The sequence below is a fragment of the Phaeodactylum tricornutum genome, chromosome 4 (genome assembly GCF_000150955.2).
Source record: "Phaeodactylum tricornutum CCAP 1055/1 chromosome 4, whole genome shotgun sequence".
In the NCBI taxonomy this organism is placed as follows: Eukaryota; Bacillariophyta; class Bacillariophyceae; order Surirellales; family Neidiaceae; genus Phaeodactylum; species Phaeodactylum tricornutum.
This window is the reverse complement of record NC_011672.1, coordinates 987,340-1,006,714: the sequence shown is the minus strand read 5'-3', so window position 1 is coordinate 1,006,714 and position 19,375 is coordinate 987,340. Positions and strand designations below refer to the sequence as shown.

At 47.5% G+C, this 19,375-nt stretch overlaps 9 protein-coding genes across 9 annotated transcripts; 3 read left to right on the top strand and 6 right to left on the bottom strand.

Moving 5' to 3' along the window:
* Positions 1–103: 103 nt before the first annotated feature.
* Positions 104–757, bottom strand: PHATRDRAFT_6052 (predicted protein; the record flags this gene model as incomplete). The annotated part of the gene is made up of 1 exon (XM_002178307.1): positions 104–757. A coding segment is annotated over one exon (654 nt), but the record flags the coding sequence as incomplete, so codon positions are not given.
* A 572-nt stretch (positions 758–1,329) lies between these two features.
* PHATRDRAFT_44596 (predicted protein) lies at positions 1,330–2,448 on the bottom strand (the record flags this gene model as incomplete). The annotated part of the gene is made up of 3 exons (XM_002178306.1): positions 2,286–2,448; positions 1,616–2,189; positions 1,330–1,458 (listed from the first exon to the last, which is right to left on the bottom strand). The coding sequence occupies exons 1-3, from the start codon at positions 2,369–2,371 to the stop codon at positions 1,330–1,332; spliced, it is 789 nt and encodes a 262-aa protein (XP_002178342.1). The 5' UTR covers positions 2,372–2,448.
* Positions 2,449–2,877: 429 nt separating this feature from the next.
* PHATRDRAFT_44595 (mitotic cohesin) lies at positions 2,878–5,541 on the bottom strand (the record flags this gene model as incomplete). Its single annotated transcript, XM_002178305.1, has 4 exons — positions 5,402–5,541; positions 4,300–5,285; positions 3,358–4,219; positions 2,878–3,284 (listed from the first exon to the last, which is right to left on the bottom strand). Exons 2-4 carry the CDS (start codon positions 5,020–5,022, stop codon positions 2,878–2,880), a joined length of 1,992 nt encoding a protein of 663 aa, XP_002178341.1. The 5' UTR covers positions 5,023–5,285; positions 5,402–5,541.
* Positions 5,542–6,005: 464 nt separating this feature from the next.
* Positions 6,006–6,916, bottom strand: PHATRDRAFT_34061 (predicted protein; the record flags this gene model as incomplete). Its single annotated transcript, XM_002178304.1, has 3 exons — positions 6,006–6,518; positions 6,606–6,720; positions 6,810–6,916. 3 exons carry the CDS (start codon positions 6,914–6,916, stop codon positions 6,006–6,008), a joined length of 735 nt encoding a protein of 244 aa, XP_002178340.1.
* A 433-nt stretch (positions 6,917–7,349) lies between these two features.
* Positions 7,350–9,151, bottom strand: PHATRDRAFT_34060 (predicted protein; the record flags this gene model as incomplete). The annotated part of the gene is made up of 2 exons (XM_002178303.1): positions 7,350–7,858; positions 7,930–9,151. 2 exons carry the CDS (start codon positions 9,149–9,151, stop codon positions 7,350–7,352), a joined length of 1,731 nt encoding a protein of 576 aa, XP_002178339.1.
* An 850-nt stretch (positions 9,152–10,001) lies between these two features.
* PHATRDRAFT_34059 (predicted protein) lies at positions 10,002–10,835 on the top strand (the record flags this gene model as incomplete). The annotated part of the gene is made up of 1 exon (XM_002178586.1): positions 10,002–10,835. The coding sequence occupies one exon, from the start codon at positions 10,002–10,004 to the stop codon at positions 10,833–10,835; it is 834 nt and encodes a 277-aa protein (XP_002178622.1).
* A 137-nt stretch (positions 10,836–10,972) lies between these two features.
* On the bottom strand, positions 10,973–12,638 carry PHATRDRAFT_44593 (predicted protein; the record flags this gene model as incomplete). The annotated part of the gene is made up of 2 exons (XM_002178302.1): positions 10,973–11,622; positions 11,732–12,638. 2 exons carry the CDS (start codon positions 12,636–12,638, stop codon positions 10,973–10,975), a joined length of 1,557 nt encoding a protein of 518 aa, XP_002178338.1.
* Positions 12,639–13,224: 586 nt separating this feature from the next.
* PHATRDRAFT_44592 (predicted protein) lies at positions 13,225–14,427 on the top strand (the record flags this gene model as incomplete). Its single annotated transcript, XM_002178585.1, has 2 exons — positions 13,225–14,358; positions 14,421–14,427. Exons 1-2 carry the CDS (start codon positions 13,274–13,276, stop codon positions 14,425–14,427), a joined length of 1,092 nt encoding a protein of 363 aa, XP_002178621.1. The 5' UTR covers positions 13,225–13,273.
* Positions 14,428–16,075: 1,648 nt separating this feature from the next.
* PHATRDRAFT_44591 (predicted protein) lies at positions 16,076–19,324 on the top strand (the record flags this gene model as incomplete). Its single annotated transcript, XM_002178584.1, has 1 exon — positions 16,076–19,324. Exon 1 carries the CDS (start codon positions 16,406–16,408, stop codon positions 19,322–19,324), a length of 2,919 nt encoding a protein of 972 aa, XP_002178620.1. The 5' UTR covers positions 16,076–16,405.
* Between the last annotated feature and the right edge of the window lie 51 nt (positions 19,325–19,375).

Sequence of the window (19,375 nt, the reverse complement as noted above, 5' to 3'; positions counted from 1 at the left end):
CTCAGTAAATGTACTGAGGAGAACACCTATTTGTGTCAGGTAGACGGATTCAAAGTTTGTTTTGCTAAATACCAAATTGCTCGATTCAGCTCTCAAAGAAAAAAGAGTGGATTCCAAAGATCAAGAAGATTAGACCTCCGAGTAGGCTCACCGTCTTTTCAGAAATGCGAGCGGCCAGCATACGTCCACCAACTACCGCTAATCCAGTGCACAAAGAATGTCCAACGCAGCCGCCAATCGTGACGCCAATAGGGTTTTTAGATGCTGCTAAAGCAATTGTAGCTATCTGGGAGCGATCGCCCCATTCGGCAACGAAAGTTAGCGTCAATGATTGAATGACAACCTGGTTCCATCCCATTTGTTTTTTTGAAGGAGGTCGGTTTGAGCGTGACCCTTCTTCTAAATCAGCCTTTTTCTTCCCTTGCTGCAACAGCTCTTCCTCTACCTCTTCTAATTCTTCAGATGTCTTACCTGCCTCCATTTGGCGACTATCATAGATCAATTTGCAGCCGAAGTAAAGGAACAGGAGTCCGCCAAGCAAATGTGTGTATTCCTTAGGGATAAAATTGGGAAGCATCATACCCATTGCGGTCGACAAAACAGTCATGACAATCAACGCCAATATCGCCCCGAAAAAGACCGCCGATCGACTGTGTTTCATTGAGAGCACCGCGGCAATGAAGAATGTCTTGTCGCCAATTTCAGTGGCAATAATCATAGCAACCGAGGAAGTGAACGCATTCCAGAAGCCCCCAAAAGAAAATTCCGGTAGAGAAAGAAAGGAAGGGGAGCCTGAGATAGCAAGAGGTTGATGCAAAAATGCATGCATTTTGACAAGACCTTCGTCGTATTCAGTCTTATCAAGGAAACCATCTTGATTCGAGTCCAGAGTCTTGAACCAATCATCCGCAACGCTGGCCGCAACAACTGCAACTATTCCCAGAGCAAAGAAAGTGCGAGAGAAATGAGAGACAGGCATTTTGAGTCGACTTCGGAAGAAAAAGGTGCTCCCAGCTCTAGAGAGAGGCGTTGTTATTTGCTGTTTCTGGCCCTAAAACAATCTGAAATCGCGGGACAGAAATACCATTGGCTTGAATACTGTTAATACTGGATAGCGCTTCTTGCATTGTCCACGATGTCGCGCGAGATTGACAGAGACATTGAGCACGCGATCCTATTTTCTCATTTCCGAATTTTATTTCAAACCTAACAGGACAGGCGTTTAGGGTTCCATCACGGAAGCTACAAATATTAGACGGTGTACTTGCTCGGACGTCTCTGCACGCGTTGCCGAACGCGTACATCTGTGACTGTGAGTTACATTACACTTCACTTCAATTCTGCACATTCCACCATCACCTCACCCTCATCGGTGGTAGCGGGTAAGGGCTTGCATCTCTGCATTCTATTTGCGGTTGGTATCGGATTATGCTTCCTACAAAACTGGGCCTTGTGTGGCTATGTGTAGCAAATAAAGTTTCAAGCAAGAAAACTGGACGATGTCTGTTAAAATCTTTCAAGCATAGTGTTTTAAAGAGTTCATTGGGTCGGCAGAAGATGATTTCCCACATTTCTGCCAAAGAATCGTGTCAACCTAAGTCCGCATATCACTAACTCCGGGATAATACTCGGCAATGAAGGAAGGTAACTCAACCTCACGCTCGTTCAACTTGCGCCCAAGCTTATAAAGATGGATCACGGCCTGTTCGACTTCCTTCTCTCCAGCACACCACAAATCAACTCGCTGGCACATGAGAAGAGCATTTTCCGCACGAGTATACTCATTGTCGGGACCGCTCTTAATGACTTCCAGTTGTTCACTCATCGCGTTTTTCATTGAAAAGAACGTTCCTAGATTGGCTTGAATCTGCGGGTTCTCCTTCCATGCAGGCTCGTCTTCGTCCAAACCCGGCCTTTCAGGATCGAATCCCGGCGACTTCCAGCGCTCGATCGACAGCTTGTCCCAATCCGTCGATAAGTATGCTTTAGCGGCTTCTACGCGTGCTTCACTGATGGATCCGTTAGTATCTCGAAAACGGCCAGTCTGAATCATAAAGCGCAGCAAATCTTGAATAGTCCATTCCAGCTCGGTGGTGACGGCCGGCATGGCGTTTTCAACCGTACGTATCATGAGAGGCAGATTCGGGTTTAAAATTTTCAAATGATCGTAGTTGCGAGCGTAATACGTCCTGTTGTTATAGAGAGCGATAAGAATAAGCGTCAGTGTCATTAACATACTTCTCCAAAACGAAGGACCGCCGCTTGCCAAGATCCATTCGACTTACATTACGCCGCGAGATGAGGGACTATCGGGGCAAGCGAAGAATCTCACGCACGGCAAATAGCGCGAAAGACCAGCCTTCCACGACATTTTTTCAGTTTTTGTCGTTACAAGATCCCCAAACAGGAGGACTGACAGTGATTTATGTTATTGTACGTGCTGGGTCGGCACGGATTGTTGCGTGTCGTCTCTTGGCTGTCGAATTTGTCCTGCACCATCGCATGTCCGTACCGCCGAGGAAAGGTAATCTAACTGTAAGATTGTTTGTCTGCTCGTCGAGCGGACCAAGTTTCCTTCAAAAGAGAACCAGATCACCATCTATTCGGACAAGCGAGCTATTTTCTCGAAATATTTGCACACCGTATTCAAAAGCTATGCGCTGGAGAAAATCCTTCAAATTATCGAGTATATGTATGTGTTGAAAAAGTACGTTCGGCTAACAGAGAGTGTCAAGCTATGGAGAATTTTGATTATCAATGGAGTCTAGGTAAAGTGATCCCATCCGTGGCCAGAGGCCGCATCCAAGAGCACTACTCTTGCTCAACACCATTGCACTGCGAACGAAGTTCAACTCCGCCGCAACTCACAGTCAAGCCTCAATTGGAAGGAGGGTTCTCAGAAAATTTGATACCAGCCGAGATTCTAATATCCCCGTAGCTCTCATTCTGGTTCAGCTCAATGTAGTCCCACGTTTTAAGCTGTAAAAGTTCCAAGAATACACCAGCGGCTGTGCGGCGATCTACACCCCTACTCAATTTTGTATATGAGAGCTCGGTGGTTTTCGGCTCGCCAACACTATTTTGGTCGTCAACATTTTCGGAAGCAATATTTTTCTTCAGCATGTTGAAGACCGAGATTGTGTGTTTGTGCCACTTGGAATTGCTTGAAACAAGAGAGTCTCCACCTCCTTGCCGAGGCGTGTCTTCCTCATCCTCAATTTCTACATCAAGGGCCGCATTCGTGTGACCCAAGAAGATAAGTGGTTGATCGCTGCCGTCTCCACCTGAAATCAGACAATATATTGAATCAGTATCTACACCGAAAAGTTAGATATTGCAAAAGGGACCTGTACTCACTCATATTCATTAGGTGCTCTTCATCGCGGCTGTCATCCATAGGACCAGGAAGTTCGTCCTGATCGTCCCATGGCGTAGGCTCGTCGTCATTCACTATAGAACCAGATTCGTGCATATCTTGCAGCTGCACCTGTCGCGTTTCGAGAAGACGGTCGGGGTCCGCTTCGTGGCTCTGACGCCGTCGCGGTTCTTCTATTGATTCATCCTCGTCACTTTCATCTTCCTCGTTCGCGCCAACGCGAAGCTCATAAGGAAAAGGTTTTCCAACGACGGGTGCTGTATTCTTCGCCCATAGAGCAAGAAGTTCGGGAGCAAGCTGCCCATCGTCTCCCAGAGCGGGTCGCGCCAAGATTTTTTCGTACGAGAGATGTACAAATAGTAAGTCCCGAGCGGAGCGTTTGTGGCTTGCCTTGTCCTGACCAGGAACCCAAGTAGCCGGATGAACGACGTTTTGCAGAACGATATCACTCGTGTCCGCCAGCATATCCTTGATGTGTTTATTCGGCAGCTCTGTATCGTCGTTGTCCACCACAACCTTGCGGCGCTTGCGAGTCCGGCGTTTCGGGGCTACCGATGCTCGCTTGTTACCCACAGAGCCCTTCACTGCCGAATCTTGCGAATCGTCTAGGCCACCAATAGCGACAGTGGCATTTCCGGCACTACCGTCTCGGGATACAGAAAGGTTGAGACTTGCGTTGCGAATATCATGACGAGTGTCGTCTTCATCGTCAAATGGTATCATCTCGGTGTCGTCCGCAATAGGAAACTCGTTTTGATCCGTGAGACCACCGGCTGTGAGATTCATCTTGCTACTGTCCAAAGAACTGTTGACTGGCTTGTCCAAAATAGAGGCTCGACCAATCTGAATCGAAGGAAAGCGAGAACGTTAGCTCGAAGTAGTCCTCGGAAAACTACTGTAGTGAATAGAAGAAGTGTACTAACCTGAGCTTCAGACGAAATCGAATCATTTGCCGCTCGTGTAATTTCGATATCCGAGACATGACTATCATCTTGAAAGGGTACTTCCTCTCCCTCTTCGTCTACATTCCACGCGGTCCAGGCTTCATCTTGTCCACGATTGAGCATGTCGGTGAGTTCGGAATCATTCAAAGTGTTATTGACGGCGGCGGCGGCAGCATCCCGCGGTGAGCCGTATTCCCCGAGCTCAGCCTGCAAGCCTGTGACAATTTCATGCGTTTCATCCAAATCAGCCGGTACCCAGTCTTCCGCGGCCGCATCGTCGTTGATTTCGAAAGGCAGTTGGAACCCGGTCGGTGCATCCGTGATTTCAAAGACTACTTCGTGGTATTCCCCAAAGTTTGCCACGTTCATATTGGAACTTTCTTTGAGGTTGCTTGGCAAATCAATCGCGGCGTTCTTTTCCTGGCTAGGGCGAAATGCCATTTTGATCTTGACCATCGCTTCGTGGCAATCGTGCATAAGGTACTTCACCTTGCGTGAATAGATGCGAACTACGCCAAGCAGCAAGTGTCCCGAAACACGCAACGCCAGAGGCACTTGCGGATGGACAATGCTGTCGACCGAAGCCGAAATGTCGGTCGCAAATATCTGCGGACGACCCAATTTCTTGTCCCCCCAATGTGCTGCCATCCAGACCTTCCCGAGGGGGCCTTTCTTGGCCAAGATAATTTGGGAATAGAACATGATGCTCTAAACGGAAATTGACTTCCTATGAAACAAGCGTCCGTACAACCAAACACCAAATTGTGAGAAGTAATGCGGATACACGTATTTGCGGGTATTTGTTGACACCTCGGAGAGACTCGACATTTTGTATCCAAGGAGTGAGCCACTCAAGTCGCCACGGCGGACTATGAGACACTTGGTAAGCCAAATCGAGAGTGTCTGAAGCGACTGAGGAGACGTCAACGCAGACAGCTAACCGAATCATCCAGAAAGAACTGCGCCTATCGGAATGGATTTGAAATGGGAAATGCAGCGCCGTCGAGAGATGTAGCCGAGAGATAGAACGCATTGGAGGCTGCCGCCTCTTTTGAATTCCAGTTCCATTTGCTCTGCTTACCTTGAAAGTCGTCCCTACTTCGTTCGCTAAAGTCCCCTTTAGCACGTGAATACTTCCCTATCACTTACTCGATCCAGCGGTAAACGTGTGGATGTAAGATGCAAGACTCTTGATAGCTTTGTTGTTATCCGAGGAATAGCCATTCATTTCCAATAGGAACTGACAGTCAAAAGGAGAATTTCCCGCGACGCGTCCAGCTCACTGTTTGTTGCCTACTGTGAGCATCTTGGCTCGCGCTACTCCTGAGGCAAAACCATGGCCAACTCCGGGTTTTCGAGGTCGCGCCTTCTTTCGAGACAGTCTGGCGCGGGTTCTGAAGATTCCCGCCAATTTTGTACTTGCCAATAGCTAACTACAGCAGAGTAGTAGAAAGAAACGTAAACAGCTAGCTCCCCAAAACGTTAGAACATCGTTACAATCAACGATTCTAGTCTGTATACTGGTGACGGTCTCAGTATACCTTTCCTTTCAATAAGGATGCGCCAACGTGAGCGGGCACTGCTCGAAGGAAGTAGTACATCATCTCTACTCGAGACGCCATTTCGGCAGCCATAATGATGTATTGGTAATCTATGAATTTAGCCGACACGAGCAAGCTGGCGAGCTACGCCTTTTGCATAGAAACCTGAGCCCCTTTCAGGCCGGCGTCTTCAATTGTAACAGATCCATCCTGCAACGGCTTCGGCGGGAATCCAGACACGAGACGGAAGGGTTCGTCGGACGAGTCCCGCAAACTTGACGCTAGATTCGCAACCGTGCCCGTTGTATTGATCTTTACAACGCGTCGGCTTCCGTTGAGTAATCGTACAGCAATGGAAGTTGTTGGGCGATTTTCATCCAGAGCTGGCGGCTCTACGAGACTGGCAGGGTCAAACCTACCGTCTTCCGAAACAGAAGTACTAGTCCCTAGGGAAGTACCTTGGCCGGAAAACGAACGAAACTCCTCAACGTATTCCTCGCTGCGTTTGTCGATGAGTCCAACTGTTACATTTTCGCCCGCATCGTCGACAAGTTCACGAGGCGTACGACCCATGGCCAAATGTCGCAAAAACTCGGCATTTTCAGGATCCTCCAGACGCCGGTAGGGACCGTCATCAACCACAAATCCATCTCGATACTAAAAACGGAGGAAAAATAAAGTAGAATTAGCTCATGGTATTCTCCCTCCTTTCTGTTGGTATGAACGATGCTATGGAATCCTCACCATAGTAATTGTTCGTCTGGACTGCCCACTGTCTTCGGCCGTGGCGTTTTCGGCCAAACCGAAAACAGCGTCACGATCCGGTCCTTCATCCATATTTGGCTGAACTGCTAAACCACTAAAGAACAATTCAGTAAGAACATTGCAACAAGGCGAACTTGTTACCTTTATATTTGGTGCAACAGAATCCTCCCGTACAGAACCTACCTACCCCCTCCTCGGTCCCCAATACCTCCCACGAAGCGATTGTTGGCATCGTCATCCGAATCCGAATCGTCTTTTTTCCCGCTGAAGAGACCGTGTACGTTACTCATGCCAATCTGTTTCTGTTGAAATGCTCACAAGAAGATTTGCTGATATGCTCCTCACTATCAAGAGATATTTGATCCAAATATGCAAGGAACGGCGCGGATATTGGGAAAAATCCATTGTGTTCGATACGGGTCGATCATACGCTGGAACTGACTGACAGCGCAATTGGAAGGAATTACACGTTAACTGTAACGTCGATACGAGATAACGATCCGGAAATTGGAGCACAACCGACGACCAACGTACCGAAATCCTATTATGGTGAGAAAGGGAAAGGGATCAACTAATTTGCAGATAGACTTCATGTAAATTAAGAGTATGATTGAAGTTGCGGAAAGTCTATACTTTGGGATTTGGTCTCGCCATGAGCAATTCACATATGAGCTGGCCCTTGCCGGAAGACCCGTTCAACAAGGGGTAACATGTACTGGTAGCTTAGTTTCCACGACGCCTCCACCGGTTCTCGACAACATTACACCACCACTCGGAGGGGAGGTCCGCTATCTGGATGTCTTCGTGGATCCCTCGACCCAACAACATCATATATGTTTCTTCTGACGCCATGGCTTTGAGCTGCTGTAGAATAAAATTCCCCACCTGCCCCGTCTTCTGACACTTTTTGAAAACGACGGAAATAACTTGATTGCGTGTGCTGCAGTCCGGCATTTGATTTGCACATACTTTCAGAAAAGTCCCGTAGGTCACCTGGTCCGGTTTTCCATAAGGAGATTGTTCCAGTTCCTTTAAAATAGTGTGAGCGATTTCTACCGCTCGGTTCTGTTCATGAACATCTCCGGACGTATACGCGCACGCGTTCATTACCGCATTCGCTGCTACCGTGTTCGGTCTCAAGTGCTTGTTACCAGCCTCATGAAGCTGCTTCATTTCACGAAACAAATTCAGGGCTCGCTCAGCTTTACCGTGCTGTTGACTCCGGGCCCAAGCTGTTATACAGAAACTTAGTGTGAGTGGAGCCGGTGCCAGACGTGTATTTTTCAATCTGTGTGTCCCTTACCATTAATTACCGTGCAGAAGCTGTGTACATCTGGTCGCACTTCTTTGTTACCTTTAGCGTAGAGCTTCTCCATCAAATCCAGCATATCCTGCGCTTTCCAAGCCGCCTCTTCGTTTCGACTTTTTGCCCAAGCATTGATGACTGAATTGAACGATCTTACATTCGGACGAGCGTCAAGATTTTGTCCCGATCCATAGAGATCTTCCATATGCCGTAAAACTTCTTCAGCTTTTTGCGCTGCATATTCATCACCCGATTTCGCGTACGCGTCAATAACAGCGTTGAATGATATTGTTGTCGGCTTACATTTCTCATCTCCTTGCTTGTACAAATACTCCATGCGCTCTAGAATTTCCTCCGCGCGCTGTGCTGAACCTTCCTCGCAGCAGTTAGCCCATGCTGTAATGAGCGAGTTAAAATTGAAAGCGTTGGGTTTTGCTTCTTCAACTCCCGTCTCGTACAATTCTTCCATTCGATCAAACAAGCGTTCTGCTCGAGCCGCTGCTCCTTCTTCTCCTGACTTGGCGTATGCCGAAATTGCAGCGTTAAAAGCACGAGCAGTTGGGCGGACACTTGATTCTTTGTTCTCGTTATGCGGTGATGGTTCGTACGCATCAATCATTCGTTCGCACCATTCTGCGGCTCGTTTAGCACTGCCCCGTGCGCCGGAATGGGCATGAGCTTCTATTACGGCAGTATAGGTATATGTATTCGGACGAGCCGCGCGGTTGCTCCCTGTTTGATAGAGCTCTTCCATTTTTGCAAAGATTGCGTCGGCTTCGTCCCCTGCAGAAGGGGCTGTCGAACGGCTGATGGCGTTGATCATTTTGGTATACGAACGAACGTCAGGTTCGATATTGAAATTTCCCCAAGATGCCAATTCCTCCATACGGGACAGCAGTCCACTCGCTTGTTCAACAGCATCAATTTCTCCGGAAAATGCCCAAGCATCCATGAGGAAGTGGAAGGTCTTCCGATCAACTTTCATACCGCCCCCAAGGGCACCTTCCTTGTTGTCGGAATTTTGCTTCGTTATACTCAACAGATTAGCCGTTCGTTTGCGTAGAAATGCAGTGTCACCCATTGCCGGGTTCTTCTTTTTAAACGCGCGCTTCTTTTTCGTTTTCGGCGCAATAGGGCGGACCAGGGCTTCATTGAAGGATGTAATCTCGACATGAGCCTCGTTGTTGGAATTGCCAACCTTACTCTCGTCATCGTCCATTTGGTCCGACAAGAACCCTCTTGGATTCTCTATAACGCTAGCCTGGTGTGTTCTCACAATCCTTCGGTAGACAGCAGAAGATGGATAGGATATCGGGTGAAATGCATCACAACTCATAGATGAGGTGAGCAACACAACGGTCGCTAAGCGAATCCATCGATTTTCTATTACCATGCTGGAAGCAGAGTCCATCCCCCCGCAAAACAGACGTTACAATTATGCAACAAGATCAGTAATTAGTAGTATACTTGCGCCTATGCTTCAACGCCAAAGGCTTGGCTACCGAAGAAGCCCTCACGTAGGAGAATTTTGCGGAAGGTAGATAGTAGTGTTGTCTTCGATATTGTCCATCCCGGCACCATCCAGATTCGAGAGGTGCCATGCCATCACCGTCAATCCATCGTATTCCGCAGCACCAACCAACAGATTCAGCGACACGCAAACGACACAGTCGTCAGAACGACAAATTCGTGACAGCATCCGAATGTATATATGTCTAGCGACATCTGTGTTTATTAATATAAGTGTCCCTTTTACCAACACGGCAGGACCTATGTGCACTAACGATTATTATTAGCAAAACAACTTTGCCAGAGCTTTTTGCAGAGATATACCTAACATGCTGACACCTGGTCGCTATCGAATCCATCTATCGACCCTGCCGATCCGAAGTTTTCCTTGGATATCGCTATTATCCGAGATATTGTCATACAGTGTGCTTCTCTGAGTTCAGGGCTGTCCACCGTTCTCACCGTTACTTTCGGATGCCTTCCGCGTGTGGAAGCACAAAATTCTGTAATTTGGAGAGCGTCGATGTGGAGTACACCGATTGATGGTAGACAACGACCACATGGAGAAAAGAGGTGAATGCGATGGGAAATTAGAGCAGCTTGGAAGATCTGCGGTGGTCTACGGTGCTCATGATCTCAAGCGACCATTTGCCTTTGACTCCTTCACGTCCGAAAAGGTACCTACAGAAAGGCTTCCTCATGAGATGAACAGCCATTGCGACAAAAGGGCAAAGCGTGAATGGTATCGAAACCGAGCGCTTTCGTGTGAAAGTAGCTCAAGTAACGACACTGCGGAAGTGCGCGTAGCTCTAGACTTTGCTGATACAGATCCTTTGAGAAGCCGAAACAATGCTTCGCCCACAAATCCCACCCAAAGTACTACATACCCGGTGCTGTCATCTTCCTTGGATCAGAGCAAGGGCAATAACCCTCGCTGGATTCTGCGGCGTCAGACCACATCCATCGGGGATGCCTCGGTTAGTTCGATACAAACGGAAGCGTCCGATGTAAAACCCAGCTCCGTCGTTTCCAAAAACCATACTCATCCGCATAGTGTAGCTATGTCACCGCCGTGTTCTGGTGTCGTCGTTGTTGTACAAGAGGGATCCGCAGTGGAAGTTACCCAATCAATGGAAAATTTGACGCGTCACTTGGAGGATTGGTCCATTGCAAACGTGCGAGCTTTACGAGGTAGGAATGTTGGTCCCTCGGAAATGGACGCTACTGCTTTACACCCCACCAACCATAGACAGCATCGGCGCCAAGTCAAGCAAGCGAAGAGCTATATTATGCGCTCTTTGCGGAGGTCAAGTAGTAATACACACTCGATGCAAACTTTGGAGTTCCCGCGTACAAGCGGTGTCAATTCATCAATGAAATACGACGAAGGATGAGAAAGAACATTCAATGTCTCAAGTTTGATCGCCTTTAGTGCATCAAATGTATATCATACATGGCTTCAGCCTTAATTGCCACTAGTTATTTTGACAATCGAACAATCGTTAATCTATCAGTGCATCCTTATTACCTCTTATTGAAACGACTTTGGTCGATGATGTCCCAAAACAACACGCCGCGCAACATTTCGAAGATAATATGCCTCATCGTAACTAGGGAAGGCGGCCGTGGACTCCCCGTAGACAAGCTTCCGGGAGTTAGCGAATAAATTTTCGATCCGTTCAGGGATAGAAACTTGATCCGAAGGCAAATGCCCGAAAACTGTTGTGTATATAACGATTGACAACAAGTATGAGCCATAGAATGAAGCATGCACTCCATCATCCATGAACAATTGTTGGTAGAGCTCTGGCTTTTCATCGTAGATTGTCAAATATGCAATGCCAATTGGAGCTACAATGGGAGTCTGCTTCCTCGGCAGATGCTTGGATAGAACTGAAACGTAATCCCTAACACCGTTGTAGATCATCTTTTGAAAATTTGGAATGTCTCCCAGGCCCGTCATATTGGTATTGGATGACCAAAATGCATGTGTATCTACAACCACTGGGACCGCGCCGGTCTTTTTCAGCAGCGGCGCGTAGAAATTGGCCAGAGCATACGTTGTGTCCTCTCTTGCCGACTCAATCGCCATACGCTTGGTCTGGTCCACCAATACAACATAATCCCACTTTACTTTGTTCTGGCTGAGTTGATTTGTTGTATATGTTAGATAGTTTTGATCTGCAAAGCATGGATTGTGACCATCGTTGTAGTAAGCGTCTTCGAAAAGGGAACGGTCAGATTCAATCATTGGGCGACAATAAGACCAAACTTATGGAATCCAACTTACAATTTTGGTTCAAGTACGTCACATTTGAATCCGACCCGTTCAGCATTTGCTGGACGGTACAAAGACCGTAGTCGTAGAGCGTCATGGAATTTCCGTAGCTGTTCTTGTAACTGCTATCTAAAATTGCTTCGTTGGTTTGCCACCGAGGATACATGCCGTTGCCAGTGACAAGGAGGCCGCCCAAAGACCCTCCCGAATGCAACACTGAGTTTTGGTATACGTGTCCGTCGGCTATGGTTTCCACCAATCGCGGAATGTCATTCAGGAAGAAATATGAGTTTCCAACGAAAGCAACGTTTATGTTTTTGTCCCAATCAACAAAGTCAAGAAAATTTCCATCATTGAGAGCACCATAGGCAAGCCCTGTTGCCATAATGGCGAAAAGAAGCACATACACGAACCATCCCCCACATACAACAGTTGCCAGATACCGCATCTTCCCTTGAAAGCCTTCGTACGTTGGCTGCTTGGACGTGGGGCCTTGCATCGGGGCGACAGTCTCATTTGCGACTGTCCCCGACGCTGCGACTTTGTCTTTTGTTGCATTCGTGAATGATGTAGCACTGAAGCGTAATCGATGAAAAATATCGGACAGACCATTGGAAGCAGGAATCTTTGACGTAACTTCATTTCCCCCTGCACCGGCTTCGACGTCATTAACTGCGGATGGCATATTGTCGCTCTTGTTCGATTTCATGAGAGAATATGACGAGCTAGGTTCCACATCTCCCCGCTGAGATTTGTGTTCCAGACAAGCTACCATAGACCCTTGTTCAGGTTCCTTCAACAATGATTGCTGTCGATCTCTACGCGGCCGAGTGGTGCCCACAACACCTGAGCCTGCCAAAGGAGTTGGCTGTTCTTGTTCTGCGCCCAACTTCTTCGTCCGCCCAAACAGGCGCTTCATCTGGAGGAATGGGAAATGATTTGATTAATGTAAAAAGATCCGATCCTGGACGGTCAAGTGGATCGATGAAGATGTAGATGGATGCAAAAGAAGCCTTTGGGTCGTAGCTTGGCCCACGGAATACCATAAAGCGACGGAGGAAGGCATTGAAAAAGGCCGAGTGATTTTCATCCGTCTCACGGCAGCGAGTGGCCTGCCTATATTTGCTTCAAACCAAAGACCATCTCGAATACTGGCGTGCGTGCGTTGGTTAGTCGAAATAGTACTCAACGTTCCTATTATTTTAGAAATTTGACATGCGAATACCGTTCACGTTCCATTCGATAAATGCCAAGGATCGCTGATGTTATATTGTCAACCAATTTAGAACGGTTTTGTACCGTTGACGAATGTCGCTGTAAAGGAGCTCGTTTCTTGCTGATATCAATCGTCTCGGTCAGAAACGGAATCTGGAATATATCAAAAAACTGATGTTCACTAAGGAAGTCTGTACCCCCACCCCGAAAGCAAAGTTGCGACTTCCTCTTCGGATGGCCTTCATTCTCTTCAAAGGTTCGAACCCAGAGATTGCAAGATACCAAGCCTAAAGCATCTTCCAACTTCACTCTACCCATCTCTACGCAATCCATAACAATATGCCGACCCATCTTTCTGCCGAGCAAAAGAGCGCCAAAATGAGTGAGGAGCGCGCTTTTTTGACCAAACTACTGGAGGCGGCCCTGAAGGGTGATTTCGAAGGTCTCGAAACATCCGTCAAAGGTTATTGTCGGCAACACGACAACGTGCATCCGTCCGAGGTACTGTTGCAGTTTAAAGATGGCAAAAAACGTACTGCAATGCATTTCGCTTGTCAGAGTTTACCCAGTAGTCGAAACAGTAAGCAGGTAGCCCCTGATCAAGATATTGTTTACCGCATATTGCATTCGTCTTGGTTACAGGAGAGTGCTCGGCAAAAGCTTATCCGTTTCAAAGACGTGGAGGGCCTGACACCGCTAATGTTAGCGGTACAAGTTGGTGATCCGAAGCTTGCTGAGCAACGCGCTGCTATTTTGCTAGAAGTTGGTGATCTCTCGGACTCATCATGTTTGTCCGAGGCGAAGCCATTGTCAAAGTTGGGCTTGGCACGATCGAAGGCTGGTGCCACGGCGCTGCACTACGCTGCAGGGTCCGGGGCATCCTCTACTGCCATTAAGTTGATATACGAAAGGGGTCACGTCGCACTGAAAACGTCTAGCTTACAGGGTGGGACACCATTGCATTGGGCCTGTGCTGTTCCTCCTTCCAAGGACTTCCGAGAAACCATTAAAGCATGTCTAGATTGCGGAGCGGATTTGAACTCTTCTTCCACCAGTAACGACAGCGTCTCAGTGATTCCGCCGCCACTTGTCATGGCTATTGCTGCAGGAAACGATGCTCACGCAAAATGTCTATTACAAGAATCGAAGCTGAGATCTATCGATTTGATGCCGACCCTGTCTTTTGCACTTCCAGGCGGGGTCAACGTTTTTCACATGGCTGCGGATATGAATCTTGTGGGTACGCTTGCGCTCCTTTTGGAACTAAGCCGTAATCCGGATTACTTGGAAAAGCAAGATGCTGAAGGCTTGACACCACTGGAATTGGCGGCGAAAGAAGATCACTTGGGATGTGTTCTCTTGTTACTTCCAAGTCCGGAGATTGCAACGGAAAAAGACGCTAGACTCTACATTGATCAATTCAAGTCTAATCCAAAACCAATTTACAGCCCTCCCCTGACGCTGCCCGAAATACCCAAGAAACCAGACTGTGAAAAAACGGGCCCGTCGAAGGTGGAGGCAGATGCTCAAGAATACGCTTCGAAGGTGACATGCACGACTCCTTCAAAGGAAACACGAGCAACGGCTTTATCATTAAAGGCTGAGGGAAATTTATTTTTTGCAAAAAGTGAATGGACACAGGCCATGGAAGAGTACACACTTGCAATCGAGTTGGATCCAACGGACGCTACCTTCTATTCGAACCGTTCGGCTTGTTACGTAGCTACCGGAAAGTACAACGAGGCGCTCTATGACGCAGTCGTCGCACGGACTCTGCGCCCAGACTGGCCAAAAGCTGCATACAGAATGGCCGTTGCGCGTTTGGGCCTGGGAAAATTCGAAGATGCAGCGTTGTCTGCTTGGGAAGGCTTACAACAAGACCAAGACAATGATGAGCTGAAAACGCTGCTTCAGAAATGTGTCAGAAAAGGTCGCAAAGAGCACAAAGGGAAAAAAGATTCCTGTGCCTGAGACACAGCGTCTCTGGCTACATAAGGAATCACATCAGGATTCTGGCAACACCAAGTCTGTCTTACTCTCTTGGCAAGTATTTAAAAAGACCAAAAAAGCGCTTTTGGTGGCACTTATATGTCTAAACATAGTCTACGAATCCAAAAACTTGGCGAGTCGGCAATCCAACCCGTTTGTCTAAGTAAGAGCCTTTTTTATTGTAAAACATACTGGTTTACTCTCATGTACTTTTGATTAATTGCATCCAAATGTTATAGATTTCTCAACACATTTCTGAGCTCACTGAGTTGATTTGGGGTTTTCGATTCGCTTGATCAGCAATACGGGAAGGAGGCTTCTTCCAGCATCAGAATGCGTTTTTTTTTCTAAAGATGAACCCACAAGACCCGATTTTTCATCGTCAATTCCCTAAAAATCAATTGATGGCATTTTTGCAATGATAGGTCCGCGAACAAAATCATATCATATATTACGCTTCATGTACCGCAATGTGAGGGAAGAAAGGAGTCGACTGAAAATCATCCCGGCAGATCTAGAATCTCAATCCAGCTTGGGTGAAGAAGACTTGTTTCGCTCGGCCTTTTCGGTATTTGGCGGGGCCCTGACGTAAGTTAAAAAGTTCCTTGTTTGCAGGGAGGTGGTTCAGATACTTCCTCTTCCGAAAAGCATAGGCTTGTATCGGTCTTTCGCGTACAACCCAATAATGTTGCTCTTGATCGAGAGATGTTGATGTCGTATCCAAAGAGCAACACGGACCCCCATGCTTGTTGGCCTAACCACCACTTTGTTCAGCATAGCAAAAGTTGTTGTAGAACTATCGCCTCGGTTTTGGCTTTGTACTGTGTTCGGTGAGTTCCTTTGCTGCCAGTTATGGCTTTCGTCTTCCTGGTGGGGATTTGGTTATCTTGGCTTTCATTGCAATTAATGGAATTTGGTATGTTGAAAGGAGGGAACCGGTTCAAATCTGAAAATGTGGGCCTCCGCTGTCGGCCTGACTTTTTCATATAATAGAACATTTTTTGCGAAGACATTGTTTGATAGCTGTATTTTCACGAAGTTTTGACTATTAGTCGACGCACGCGACTCACAGTCAAGAAACGGCTCGCAGTAAGCGAGACGGCGGCTATCGATCGCCGAGTCGTTCCTCTCACTATCATGCCCGTTTGGCAGCCGTAAGGGCTTGCTTTCCTAAATTTTGGAGGCCATCACAACCAAAACGACTTTGTACATCTCAGTCTCACAGTCAATATCCTCTTCGGCATTATACCTTCTCCTAGGCTATCAACGAGTGGAAAAATAAAGTCCTCGGAAAGAATCTATTCGCAAAAGGCTCCCAACCATAGCTAAATCGCCTTTGGAGTATTTGTTCCTGTGACGCATCCTGTACAAGAAAGCAATCATTCAAAACGGTCCGTATCGAGTCCGAGGAAACAAGCACCGTAGAACAATAGCAAGATTTTTCCCTCTCGCCGTCGCCAGCGAAGGAAAAAACTCTCCGTCATGACGAGCGCGCGCGAGAGGTCCAGTAGTGCTGGCGCTGGTGTCCCCCACCAGCGTGATCTACCAGTTTCTTTTCATCTCGCAGGGGATGCTCAAATTGACGAGACTATTAGTAACGGTCGTATGCGAGCAAATACGGCACCATCGATAGTTGATGAAGAAAGTGACACAGTCCAGCACCAGGAAAAACAAGACATTCCTGAGATACCGCCTTCAGGGAGTTCGGAAGATGAAGAGCTGAAGCTGGCGCAAACAATGGCGCTTGCGATACAAAACAATCCCAATCTGACTCGAGATGAAATTCGTAAATTGATTCAGACAACTACAGGGGGTACCAAGCCAGCTTCTTTGATGAGTACTAACAATGGAAGTGAGACTTCTGGTTCGGCCGTCCTCCAGCCATCGTTGTTGATTCCGGGAAGGCTGATGTCGGGGTTTTTTCAATCGGACGAGGCCGAAAAAGAGGGAGATAATGTAAGTTCTGGGAAAGATGGTAAGAAAAAGTCGTTTCGATTTGATGGAAGCTTGCGTGAACGCGCCAAAGGAAGGCTTTCAGAAATTTGGACGTCGAGCGGGGCCAATAGTAATAGTATCCGTGGTAAAGAGGAAGGTGATATCAAGGACGCTCAGGCTTCCGGTCACTCTAGTCTTTCATCCACCACGGGCAGAGACAATTCGTCGCGGTCTTCTTTTCGTAAAGAGAGGAATCATGTACGATCTCCACCTGTCAGTCCCTTGACTACGCCAATGGTCATAGCTGACGATAACAAATTCAAGAGTATCGTTTCCCCTGCGAGTGCTTCGATGACGACAAGTAAATCCGTACCGATACGTATGATAGGAATTGCCTGGAAGCGGCGCGGCGGCATGGGAAAATACTCTGCAAATGGGGCCTGGGAGCGTCGTCGTATCGAGTTGCAAGGAACCAAACTGCTTTACTATCGGACCGACGGAGACACGACTTATGAGCAAGTTTCACCTTCAGCATCGCGTGACGATGCTTCCTTGACCGCCTCCGCCGTTATGCCGTCTATGGATGATAACAACAATCCAGAAGGTGTAGTCATTGCCCGTCGCCAGACTTGGCTTGAATCTGCTACTTCCAAGGCGGCCTCGAGTTGGGTTGTCAACGATCAAGACCACACTACTCCTCGTGGACACATTGATTTGGCCAAGGAAAAGGCGACAGTGAATGCTGCCTTTGGGCATTCAAATGCACCTTCGCCCTTCGCCATCTCGATCAAAGTCCGCGCGGAAACAAAATGGAAATTGTGTTTCGACTACCATCGGACCCAAATGGAATGGTTAGCTGCGTTGACAGATGTAGTGGTTCAAGGCAGTGTAGACTCATACAATTCCAACATCTTGATAGCAGCCGATCCCTCGAACCAGACAGAATCAGCTCTCTTCCATCCGCCGCAGGTGAATCATCCTCCCACGGACAGCAACGAACCAGCTGTGTCGCGGCGTTTGTGGATGATGGAGAGTTACACAGTTTCTACAACGCAAAATGTAGATAATGATCACTCGGACAGTGAAAATGAAGACGATAGCGAATCTTCGTCCCTAGACGAAAGAGACGATGATGTGGAGGAGTCTGTCACAATTTCCCGGGGAGCATCGGATCCGATGACCTTATCGGCATCACACACAAGTATTGTTGAAGGAGCGAAGAAGGTACTTTTCATTCCCGAACGATATCTCGCTTTCGTTTCAGGAATCGTCAATGCATCATTGGCCTATGCTCGAGCGTCTTCCACTTCCACAGAAAATTTTTGGTACGCTGTTGTCGTCGTAAATTTCTGCGTTTTGTGGTGTTTGGTGAAAGAACCCGATTGGAGGGGCATGGTTTCTCAGCCAGAAATGAGAAGCGCTCAACCTTCGCGTTGTGACAAGCAGCAACGGCGTGAAAACACGAAGCGAAAAGCAGCAGCGATAGAGCCAAAGTCTACTGTAACAGGAAGATCAACGGATCCATCTGCTTATATACCCATGGCCGGATCAACAACAGTGAAGCTCAAGCACACAACGGATCTTCCCGTAAACGATAAAAATGAGGTTTTTGCTGGATGGTGTGATCCGCCAGGAAATATTTTGGCTGTTCGGTCCCATGGATATAGTTTGACGAAGAAGAAAATTCCGTCGCCTGGTAGTCTCTACAACTGTGCAAGGGTGGATATATTTGAATCCCCAAGTCGGTATCCCGATATGGCGCTTCGCGTCAAACTCCCATCGGTGGACTTCAAAGACGATGACAGGCCGAAAACGTGGAGGACACCAGATGTTCTGATTGTCAGTATTGCTTTGCCAACGGACCCGCCCAAGCTTGGTCGGTCCAGCAGCGATGGAGGCGGATACACAGTTACGTGTTACTTCACAATGACACAGGAAACACGCGATATTCTACGTCGTGTTACGGCAGATGACTATGATCCTTCAAAAGAGAACATCGATGACATTCAAAAGAGTACAGTCAACGCTGTTCGACTACTAGAAGAGTGGGTTCGAAGGGCTCCAACGGATCCGTCATGGTTTTCTCGTTTCAAGGTTGTCCCCAATGCTCACAACTTGAAGGAAATTGGCATGCCGGCATGGATATCAAAATACAACGGTAAGCCTTTTTTGATCAAACGCCCTGGAACAACTGGTTTTATTTTCGAACATCCCGAGCTGTCTTGTTTGGAGTTTGACGTCTCGCTGCACCCTTTTCCGTATATTGCCAAGCAGGCGATATGTTTTATGAAGGAAAGCTATTTCAAAAAGGTTCTTGTCAGCTTTGGTTTTGTTATTGAAGGGAAAAGTGACGATCAACTACCGGAGTGTGTCATTGGGTGCATGCAGCTTTGTTATCCTGACCCAGCTCACGCTATCTCCGGGGCATCGTTTTTCGACGGCACTTCGAAACGATCTTTCCAGTAGTTAGCCCAGAATCAACTACTTTAATCTTGATCATTGCTATTTTATTCTTAA